The sequence below is a fragment of the Buteo buteo genome, chromosome 2 (genome assembly GCF_964188355.1).
Source record: "Buteo buteo chromosome 2, bButBut1.hap1.1, whole genome shotgun sequence".
Lineage (NCBI taxonomy): Eukaryota > Metazoa > Chordata > Aves > Accipitriformes > Accipitridae > Buteo > Buteo buteo.
The window spans coordinates 46,765,718-46,777,239 of NC_134172.1; the positions used below are offsets into that span (position 1 = coordinate 46,765,718).

Genomic DNA, 11,522 nt, shown 5'->3' on the forward strand with positions numbered 1-11,522 from the left:
ATGCATAGGAAGTAGAAACTCCAGATTTTTCTTCTGAGTTTCTTCTAAACAATTCTGCTCCTTGCTACTTCTCATCCTCCAAGAAGCCAATTCCCCTGTTCTGCTCTCAGCCTGTGGTATGTTTCGGCGGGCCAGAAGAACCCAACACTGTTAGGATACATCAGGAGTAAAGTTCTGGTAGACCACGGTGCTACATTTGGAAAATTTTGTGGGTTTTATTGTAAAAGTTGAGATGGATAGCAACAGACCTTGTTGTAGCCTTTTTCTCTCTAGATTGAACAACTTTGTGTGAGAGTGTTAATTTTTCCCCTTCAAAGTAGCTAAAGGATCACCCGCTTTGTCCTAAACAGATTTGAACTGCAAGTCCTTGCTATAATAAGGCATGTGATCCAATTTTACCCTTTTTTTCCTTTTTTTCGACTTTGCTGTTGGCCATCTCCAGTCCATCATTATGCCTTATTTATTGTACTTGCTTGTATATTTTTGAAGTGTGCATACCCTAGCATTGTATGTGGTATTCCAGGAGCATCACTGACATTGCGAATAATTTCACAGGTAAGACTGTAAGGACCACCACTGCCCACCAATATACCTTGTCTCTTCTCCACACCTACCCAGTTTTGTCTCATTTATCCACTTAAAGGTTGCAGTAGTCTGTTTGCCCCCCCTGTCACAATACTGGAAGCTTACAATGATTATCACCCATAGCTGTTTCACACTCTTCTTCCTCACTCTCAGCCACTGTGTAGTTCTCCCCCATTTCCCCTTTGCTGGTGCTGAATTTCCCCATTGAGTAAGCACCATCTGCATTCTGTATTTCTTAATATTTTGGATTGGTTTGCCTACGTTGAAATGTAAAAAGTAGATAGTTTATATCCACTGTTGTGCTTAGTTAGCTATTTGAAATTACTTCAGGTTAGTGTTGTTCTCTAAATGGTTTAGAAGTGCTATTTTTGGTGCCTTCGTAGTAAGTTTTGAAGAACTGGATTTGCTCTGGCTCACCCTTTGCCTGAGAAATAAGCCAAGTCAGATGTGGAGTTTGGGTTCTGTAAACTTGCAGTCAGTGTGGGCTGACAAATCTTGTTGCCTAGACCTACCCAAGAGGCTGTTTGACATAATCTGGCAGTTTAAAAAAACATTTTTCTTTTTCCTAGTGCAAAGGCAGGTTTTTTTAGGGCATGCAGGGGCTCAGTGATGCTGGAAGTCTGCCGTGCTCAAAGGCAACCTGTGGAGTTTTGTCAGAATCCTGACCGGGGTGAAAAACTAGTTTGTCTTTTCCCTTGTGGTGCAATTCTTCTGCTCCGGTTAGCTGTCAGGTCTCCTGAGTGTTTGGTTTAGCCGGCTCAACAATGGATCCAAGTGTGCAAGAACAGTACTGCAGGGAAGAAAACCTGAATATTTTCCTGTTCTTTAGATAGCTGTTGCTAAAAAAATCTTGCCAGCTCTTACATAGCTTAAACAGTGACGAGTCCTTAGAGCAGAGGAGTAGGTTTCAGTTTTGCTGGACTTACCTATTGTGATTGGAGTGCGTCCTGTATTTGAACTTACGCTTTCAGAAATAAAAGTAGGCTTTAAAAAAGCTGAGGGAAATAGAAGACGCATTGCTGTGAAGGGCAGTAGCAACCACCTCTGCATGCCTTGACTTGTGTCTAAGGGTATTTAGCTGGTGATGCTTAGTACCTCTGCTTGTTTAAAAGCTGTGCTTCCTTGAGGCAGAGATGAAAAGAGGCTAGTTAGAAGCAGGCTGTTATTACAGAGATTCCACCCCCCCATTTTCTCCCCCTCCCCAGTCGCAACCTTTCAGAAATATTTTAGGTTTGGGACTTGAGCTGGTGAAGCTTTCCTCTCCCTCTCTCAAGCTTTTGTATGTGTTCAGATTTGATGTGACATCTGGGCATGGTGGAGAGGAAGTGGGGGGTAGGGAGAAACACTGGAGAAGTTTCTTATCCAGCTTGTGCATAATTAAGGAGCATGCCTCCTGGGAAAGGGGAATAAAGGCACCCCAGGTCCTGCCACGAATTACATGACTTACTGCTGGACCGAAAGTGGGCTTGACAGTTGCCAGAAGGTTGATGCGGTAATAGCCCACCTACTGGCTGCAGAGTCGAAGGCTCTTCTCCCATTGCTCCCAATGTGAGACCCCACTAAGAGGATCCACTCTTCCACCCTGGAGAAGGACAGAGTCCGTGCTCACAGCAAGGCGTCACGGGCAGAGGCTTGTGCCCAGAGGACAAGGCAGCTTGCACTGAATGATGTCTTATGAAGTGGAAAATATCCCCAAGTGCTGTGTTTAGGGAAGGGGGGGGTCTTATTACAAAGTGTGAAGCTTGGCCTAATGATGGCATCCTGATGTGGGTTATTGTTTGAAGATGGAAAATGCGAGTAGTTCAGATTTCGTTACAGGAACTGTCAGAGATCTTGTGGTTTTGGAAAGATAAGAAAGTCTGTGACAGCAACAAAATCCCACAGATTCAGTCAGTCTTGCCAGCGGGTTTCAGCTCTCAATTGAAGACAAAACTGGAAATGCCAAATTCTCCAGCGTTTATTGTCTCCCTGTGTGCAAACACATATTTCACAAGAGAGAAATATGGTACAACTTACTTGATTGCTACTATGTGTCTGTAGATTGTATATTATAGAAATCTACAAATCTGCTACCCTTTGCTGCAGCAGAAAGGGATGGCAGGGAAGTACAGATGAGAGTCCAAGGCAAAATGACTAAAAAGAGGGTGCAAAAGTGAAACTGTCCATAAGAAAAATGACATGTGATGAGATCCATTTTTTTTTTTTTTTTTAATCTGTTATTTATGGTCAAAATTGCAAAATCATTCTGAGCATACCATGATGGTCCTTGGTTTATACTGGTAGAACACAATGTATATGTCTCCTAATTCAGAGAATGCAATTGAGGCCACAGATAACGGAACACTAGCTCCTTTACTTCATAGTTTCACGCAAAGACATATATTGAAAGTTTATGATTTATTTCTTCAGTACTTAACAAGAAAGAAACTTAACAGCTACATTTGGAATCACAGAATTCTTCATTTAACATATTGGCTTTCCCCCCCCTCTTTTTTTTTTTTTTTTTTTTTTTTCTTTTCTCCCTCCAGGTGCTCAATACTTGCGTGTAGTGCTTACGTGGCTCTGGCTTTGGGTGATAACCTTATGGCATTGAATCATGCAGATAAACTTCTTCAGCAACCAAAGCTGTCAGGGTCTCTTAAGTAAGTCTGATGTGATCGTTTCTTCTTTCTCAGCCCTGCTTTTTGCTGGAGAGTTCTGAGTTGAAGCTTCCAATGTCTGTAGCTGCTTTCCTATTCTGTATCTGATGCAAAGAATTGCTTGGCCCGCTCCTGTTCTTGTTGAAGCCCTGACTAAATGTTCATTGACACGCAGGAACGTGAGTCCCCTCCTTTGTGTACGAATTCCATGTAATTCAGAATCTATCGCTGCTTTTGTTGCAATTTGTTAGTCTCCAGCTATGGGTCCCATGCAGTGGCAGGACCGTCAGATTTCTGTCCTGATTCACTGTGTGGCGGCATGTGCTCCTGTTGGCACAGCACAAGGGGCAGGAATGAGCAGCTGGGGGTAGAAAACATCAGCCCAAACCAGCATGCTGCTGAAAGTTCACTTATGAAACTACAGCCTTGGAGGGGAAGGTTTGCTCAGTCAGCAGGGTACCAGATCTTGGGTGTGCAAGACTGTCACTTCACCTGCTACTGTTGCTTATATAGGTTCCATTCTTTAGTTTCTCTTTTTCAGTTCTCATCTGGCACTGTATTTTTTTGGAGTGATATTCAAAGCTCATTCTGTTTCTACCCACCAGTTCTCATACATTTCTGCAAATTCAAAAAAAGGCAGCTTTAGCTCTATCCTTCTGACCTTATTTGTGCATTTAATTCCTCTGTCATACACAGATAAAATATAGCAGAGGTTTTTATGGTAGTAATATTTTTCAAAACTGGTAGTGTACTTGCGGAAAGCAAGGTAACTTGTGCTTATTTTTATATGCTAGCAGCATACTCTAAAATGGTCCATGCCAATTAAATTCTTTGGCTCCCATGCTTCAGAGTACTGCAGAAGCTCATCTTTTTGCACAGTCATTGTATAAGCAAGATTTTAGAGTTTGCAAGGTAACACATAATTTTGTGAAGGCAGTGTTACCATTATGTAATGCAAGAAATGCTAGATGACAGTTTTTTGGAAAGACAGAGAGCCATGTATCTTGGTTCCAGGAAACGAGGCTTTTGTGCAGATTGGGAATATTGAACTGTTCCTGTTTTCTTAAGTGAAATAAATTGCATGTAGAAAGTTACGTTTGCTGTATCAGATCTAAATTGCAGAATTTATTTTGGATGATTGACTGATACTTTACCTGATGTTTTGTAATTCATTACAACCCACTGTACAGCCAGTTTGAAGTGTACAGCTGCATAGAACAAGTGTGAACTCTTTTGCTCAACTTGTGTTTCAGATTAAATATTTGCAAACTAACTGTGCTCTTGATCGACAGGTTTCCTTCTGTTCCAAAGTTGTAAAGGAAAGCTGCTGATTAGCTGAGCTGAACTACAAGTGTCAAACGTCAGACTTGCTTAATTTTTATGCAAAACCTGCAGTTGGAAAGGTGTTTGTGCCCCATGGACAGGCCTGTATAGTTGCTGTCCTTAGAAATGCAGCTATCTTACAGAATTAGTTTGATATTTACTGAATGTAAAGTCACTTAACACCTCAAATTATAGATGTATCTATAACCTGGGGTATTTTTGTAAGGTTTCTGTTTTTTAATTCTCTGAGATAAAGCCATGCCAAGGTACTGTCTTTCTGGAATGGCTATTCCTGTGCATGAATGAATTGTCATTACTCAGGAGCAGATTTTTTCACAAATGGCAGAACTGGGTATCATGTTAATACTTTAAAAGCAAGCTAACTTCCATGCAAGTGTTTCAATTAATAGTTTTCATGTGCTCACGTTAAAAACTGCATTCAGTTTGTCTTACATAACAAATTGTGGGGGTTGTTACACTGACATTTGTACCTAACCATTTGCTATTGTAGGTTTCTTGGGCATTTGTATGCAGCAGAAGCTCTCATCTCTCTAGACAGAATATCTGATGCCATCACTCACTTGAACCCCGAGAACGTCACTGATGTTTCCCTCGGGATCTCTTCAAATGAGCAGGACCAAGGTTAATGAATCCACACTTCATTAGAACTGGTTATGCTTTCAGCTGGCTTCCTGCTGTAACTTTCTATACACAAATATAATGATGATTAAGACATCTTGTTTTAAGACTGTAGGTTGTTTGGGGGTGTTTTGTTTGTGTTTTTGTTGTTGTGTTTTTGTTTTCCTGGCTTTAGTTCCTACTTTGTGTTTGGTTTGTCTTTTGCATGTTTGTCATTCCTTTGAAGTGGCTAATTCTGTAACATAAACAGAAATGTATATTGTAATGTTCTGCCTTGTTTAAAGTAACTTTTGAAAGCTGCTTTTGTTAAATGTGCAATTATGGTTAAGTTTGGGCTTCATACCTTCTCTTTCAGCTTTTAGTCTCTAAACCAGGCTTTGGACTACCAGTGAAGACCACTGTTCAGTGAGAGATAGGAGTGGAGAGAATGTAGTTAATCTGCATCTTTAATCTTCTTGCAGTGCTTCCAGTTAGGAGTGTGTTATTCTGTAACAAAAATACTTCAGAGCCCATCTGTATAGTTAAGTCTACAGCAGCTCTGATTTCAGTGACATGTCTGCAGTTTGAACTTCACTGTACTCATCTGCAAATTTAAAAGCAAACCATTAAAGATAGGAAGTCTTAAGTGACGTAAACTTTTGAGCAAACTGATATGTTTTCCCTCTTGAAGAAAGAAGCAAATTTGTATCTTTGTATTATTTTTGTAATAAGCTTTAAAAAAGCTCGTGGAACATGATGGTTTTTGTGGGTTTTTTTTCTTTGCAGGGTCTGACAAAGGAGAGAATGAGGCAATGGAATCTTGTAAGTACCAGCCACAGGAACTTACTTGGCCAGTTTGGAATAGAAGTTTAAGAAAAAAAAAATTTTTTTTTTTTTAATTGCAGCTGGCAAGCAGACCCCACAGTGTTACCCCAGTTCGGTCACATCTGCGCGAACAATGATGTTGTTTAACCTCGGAAGTGCTTACTGTTTGAGGAGTGAATATGACAAAGCTCGAAAGTGTCTTCATCAGGTATGAAAAACAAATCTCAAGACAGCTTTAGGGACAAATGCACTTCCTTCAAAGTGACATTTAGATCACAGCAAATCCTGGTGACTTCACAGCCCAGGTTTATTTGTGGACTTTGCTGATATGGTGGCTTTCTTCTGTCTTTATGAACAAATCTCTATTAGTAACATAAAATGAAGTATTCCAAATTTCTTTCATGTGTAAATAGTTCATTAACACTATGGGAAGCACGGGTTTTTTCTAGATCGTATCAAAACAGTGGAATGTGAGTAGGAAGCCTTTTCACTTTTTTTTTCACCAAGTTTGTTTTGGGTTTTTTGGTTTTGTTTTGGTTTGGTTTTTTTAATGGTCCAATAGTAATTGTTGTATTTCAGAGGAGAAAGTTCTTGAGGGCCTTGGGTTTTCTTCTTTCTAATCAGTTAATAACTCACCATCTAAGCTATTAACTTTAGGGCTGTGAGAACAAACTGCAGTTCTGCTAGAGGTATGTTCTATGCCTGCCTCTTTTCCCAAGAATTCTCAAGTACTGCTTTTGAAACTCTGTCCTCACTTAGCCTGTGTCATTTGGTCTTTCTTATGGCTGGGACTCATCTCTTTCAGTGATGATGTTTGTCTCTTTTTGCAGCCATTCCTGTCTGCATTGTTGAGCTGCAAACTGAAACAGCAGTCTTCCAAAATAATTCATAGTAGTTGTGTAGGTGAACAGCTTCAAATTCTGTGAGATTCTCAACACTTAAGGCAGTTGTCTTGCTCTTTTTCCTCCCGAGGCTTCTTAGGATTGGGCAGGTGTGTGTGCTTGGGCTCTGTAGCACATGTGTAGGGCCATCTGTGGATGTAAAGTATAGTAGGTCTCTGCATCTACAATAAATTCATTGACTTCATAGCTGAAAAATATTTGTTTATGGAAAGCTAATGAACGATCCTTGTTAACTTTGTATTCTGAACTTTGGAGCAGTGAAGGTTACCTTCTTCACCTGTCTTCTCATGAGGAAACCACAGTAGATTGGCCCAAGAATTACAGATTCATATTAACATAAGCATACAGCAGATGGTCCTCCTAATTAGTGTGAAACAATCTTGCAATGCAGATAATCTTTCAGTCTCTCCTTGCATGCATAAACCTGATGGAGTGTATTAGTTTGAAAAAAATCTTATCATAGTTTATGAATTGTTATTTGTTTTTGTTAGCTAAGATGGTGGTAACAATCTTGTCAAGGGGCACTTTCTCTGAGCTGAATGTTTCTCTTAAGCACTTTTTTCTCCCCACCCTCTTCTTTTTCAACAAGGCTGCTTCACTGATCCACCCCAAAGAGATCCCTCCAGAGGCTATTCTGCTGGCTGTATATCTTGAATTACAGAACGGTAGGTTTTGAAATGTTCTGTTGATGTAGATTTGGGATACAAGGGGAGGAGGGCGGTAGTCGTCATTCCTAGTCTTTATAGAGTTGTGCCAGTATTTTGAATGATATTCTTTAGGCCTTGTCTCCATTTTACACTGCTATGGATCCATGTATCCACACCTTCATTTGCATAGTTTATTGCCATCCTGTTCTTACACACTCTAGACTTCCTAAACATTCATCTTCTGAGCTGAAATCTTCTGTACTTTGTGCAGAAATCAGGAGTCTTGGATAGGCTCAGTAAAACCCTTGATGAGGTTTATACTATAAGGAGGGCTTGAAAGACTTTTCATTAAAAGACAACTGCAATCCAAGTTTCCCAAAGAAGCCATGTCAAGGCCTATGTAGCAAGTACTGCAACAAAGCTTGTAATATTGATGACTCTTCCAAAATCCTTCCTTTTGAAGGTTCACTGTTTTTTGCATGGGAAGAAAACTGCACATAATGGGAAACTGGAAAGATTGCACTTGAATTCTGCAGTGTGAACAGACTGGTGCAGCTGCATCATTGAAGCTGTTGTGGTTGCAGACCTGTGCCCCTTGGGGCTTAATATCCTAGTGTTGTGAAATGTTCAGTGTGCTTGTTCCCCTTCAGTTGTCTTGCATTGCAGGCAGGCAGAGGACTTGAGCATTTTTTGTTCAGAATTGAGCTACAAAGTTTTTCTTATAAAGATGTTTCCAAGTTGGAATTTTGGAAACCTTTCTTTCTGCAACAAAGTACAGAGCAGAAGAGAGTAGAAAGTGGGATTTACATATCTCATCCCCTTCTAAGTATATAACCAAAAGGAGCTGAAGACATTTTTTGTTCTGTAAGTGGCAAAATGATACATGTCTTCTGAAACTAAAACTTTAGTGGAAGAAAAGTATTTGATAAGAAGGAGCAATGTTCTTTTCAGAACTTAGCAGGTTTTCTCCTACAATTTTATAGGTTTAATTTTTAACAAAGAATAATTTTTCCATTTATATTGGTATTTATTTGGTGGAGTCATGCATACAGTTGAAAATCAGATTTCTTGTTTTAAAAACATGTTTTATATACACCCTTGACATTTGCATTACTGTCTGTAATGTCACATTGTGAGGGTGTTTCATGTGAGATCTAGAGTCTCACTATGTGGATGGGACAGAGAAGAGCTGTCCTTCAGGTGCTCTGACATCTTCAAGATCTGAGCTTAAAGCTTGATGTCTTCAGCTAACAACAGGTAGAATCAAGCAATAATGTTGTTTCACATTTACTTTTGTCTAATACTTTTCATGTCCATGTCAGCATTTCACTGAATAGGAAGATCGCTCCTGTCTGTGGCCTGGGCCCAAGGCTGGCTTGTCAGCTGTGTTCTGAGAACATTTGTAAGTCAGTCATACAAAGGTACTTTTTTTTTAATTGAAAGTTGTCTTGTAGGTAACACGCAGCTGGCCCTGCAGATCATCAAGAGAAACCAGCTTCTCCCTTCTGTCAAAACACTCTCCGACATGCGGAAGAAGCCTGTGTTTCAGCCAGTCCACTCAATCCAGCCCATTCAGATGCCAGCTTTCACCACTGTTCAAAGGAAGTGATGTCCTGCTTCAACCTGCTGCTGCCCTGCCCATAAGGGCTTGGGATTTTGTATATTGTTTTTTAACCTAGGACAACTGCATACCCCAGTTGCTGGAGTGTGTTCATTTATGTAAATTTTTAATAAAACATGTAAACAAAAAGGCATGCTTGGAGGTGTTTGTAAAGGTTATTTCATAAAGGAAGAGAGGTTGGTATATGCTTCAAATGTGAGTGGCAGTTTACAGAAAAGAAATGGTTAATCATCAAATGTGTAATTCTGCTCTTTTTTTGAAGAGAGTATATGGGAAGGAAAGTATCATTTATCTGAACTAAAGTCCTGCTGAAATAGCAGCTGAGCTGTTGTGTTGGCTACTGTGCAATGAGGTATGGTTTTGTATTCCTCGAAGAAGAGGCTTTTGCCCCACTTTGCTAGGTTGATATAACTACAGTCCACTACTCTGCAGCAGCTGGGAGTTTGTGCCTTGCTGTAGTTGAAGCTGCCCCTTCAGGCATGGGGACAGGTGCCTGTGTGTCTGTGCATGGGTATATGCAGGTAAATAGCCTTAGTGGCAAGGAAAGGAGCTTTTTTCTGCAGGTCATAGCCAAGGGTGGAAGAGGTTTGTGCCACCTCTGTTCCACCCCCCCCCACCCCCCCCCAAGATTCCTATGGTTACCTCATTATTTTAAGTGCAAATAGCACAGCTCCAGTATTAACGATGCAAGGCTCTAGCACCCTGTGTTAGCAGTGTCTTTCAAATAATCTTTCTGTCTATTGTTCTTAAAACTAGCAGCTGTGCTGCTGGCCTGAAAGCATTAGCAGGTCACAGGAATCAAAGAGGTTGTGGTATATGAACACTGTTGACAGCCCTCAACGTTGCACTGCTCCTAAGCAGTAGTGACTTTAACTGTCATTAGTCAGTACAAGCCCTTGCAAAAAGCCAGTCTGTGCTGTGGGTGGTTTGTTTTTTTTTTTTTTAAATGCAATTTCCACTTTAGAGTATTACCTCTGTGTTGCAAAAAACTTTGAACAAAAGGCAGAAATCAAGAGGCTGTAAGATAGCAGCATAAGCAAGGACCCCCCTGGTTACTTATTGTGAACATAGAAGAGATGAGCCATCCTGCCTTGGGACTTAATCCAGGCAATAAGATAATCAGAGCCCAGCACAGAGTGTAGCATCTCTCCTCACTTCCCCTCCCTGGCTGTTTTGTGCCATATTTCAGCTATTCCAAGACTTTGCCCAGATAATCTCCAGAGTAGAGCTGGGATAACACCTTATCTCCCTGTGCTGCTGGCATTGTACTTTGCCTCCAGCTACCACCAGGAAGGTCACTTTTCCAAGTGGCCACCTGGGGTGCAGGGCCTGCAAGTTCTGCTCTCAGTAACTTGAGGATTAGGCAATACAGATATGCATAGAAGAGGGAGCCAGCAGGACAGTCGTGGGTTTGCCAAGATCTTGAACAAACAAGGCACAACTGACAGAAGGCGACTAGTAAGTTTATTAAAGCATGTGCAAGTTGTAGAACAAGCACAAGTGTGTGTCCCTTCAGCAGGAAGCTAGCCATCATGAAGCAGCACAGCAGAAAGCTTGAAACCTGCTACTGTCCCTCCTCCGTTATCTAACTGGCTTCTTTGCTACTTTTCAGGGCTTTCAGACCAATGGCCAAGTAGCTGACTCTTTCAATAACTTTTCCAGCGCTGTAGGAGGTGGTACCGGTTCCATCCTCAGGTAGGGCCAAGCAGTTTACAAGTGGGAAAAAGTGGGTAGAGATCACATTTCTGAAAGAAGGGAGAAAGGGAGCTGATACATCCCTCAAGTCGAAGTAGTTTGACTATTAAAGACAAAAATGTTCAAGAAAGATGCTCCCTGTGTGGTCCCTGGCCCTGAATAGAGAAGATTCTTCTCTGCCCTTCCCTGCCCCCCCCCCGAGGAATGCGGGGCATTCACATGCAAAAGATGCTAATGCCTGGCTTCAGCAGTGCCCAGCTCCACCCGGAGGCACCCAACGCTCTCCTCGAAGAAGGATGCAGTTGTAGTTCCCCAGATACCACGCATCTTATCACAGCTGCATTTGCATGTGAGCAGAAGCATTCAACCCCAGCTTTCCCCTAACAATGACTGCTCTTCTGCCCTAAGGCAGCTGCATTGACCAGAGCAGCTCTGGGATTCCCCCCCCTCCCGGCTGTAGCATTGCTACTTGAAGAGAGGGGCTGTGTGTTAAGTTAGTAAAGTCAATAATGTTTATTATTTTCGTTTGGGCCACTTCCCGAAGGAAAGCCTGCCTGTCCCTCTCTCCTCCTGCCCTCCCCTTGCCTCCACAATCTCAGCCTTGCAGCCATGCACGGACTCATCCCCACAGCAAGAGAAAGGGCTTGCACTCCCTTTCCCCCCTCCA

General features: G+C 41.5%; 1 protein-coding gene across 2 annotated transcripts in view; it reads left to right on the forward strand.

Annotated features, from left to right (window-relative positions):
- The window catches only part of CNOT10 (CCR4-NOT transcription complex subunit 10), a 35,790-nt gene extending 26,480 nt beyond the window's left edge, over positions 1–9,310 (forward strand). For both annotated transcript variants that reach the window (XM_075053231.1, XM_075053220.1), the window contains 6 exons: positions 3,114–3,227; positions 5,059–5,189; positions 5,952–5,987; positions 6,071–6,198; positions 7,482–7,557; positions 8,994–9,310. In XM_075053231.1, coding sequence (XP_074909332.1) covers positions 3,114–3,227; positions 5,059–5,189; positions 5,952–5,987; positions 6,071–6,198; positions 7,482–7,557; positions 8,994–9,148 — 640 coding nt within the window. In that variant the 3' untranslated portion in view covers positions 9,149–9,310. The remainder of the gene's footprint in view (positions 1–3,113; positions 3,228–5,058; positions 5,190–5,951; positions 5,988–6,070; positions 6,199–7,481; positions 7,558–8,993) is intronic.
- Positions 9,311–11,522: the final 2,212 nt, after the last annotated feature.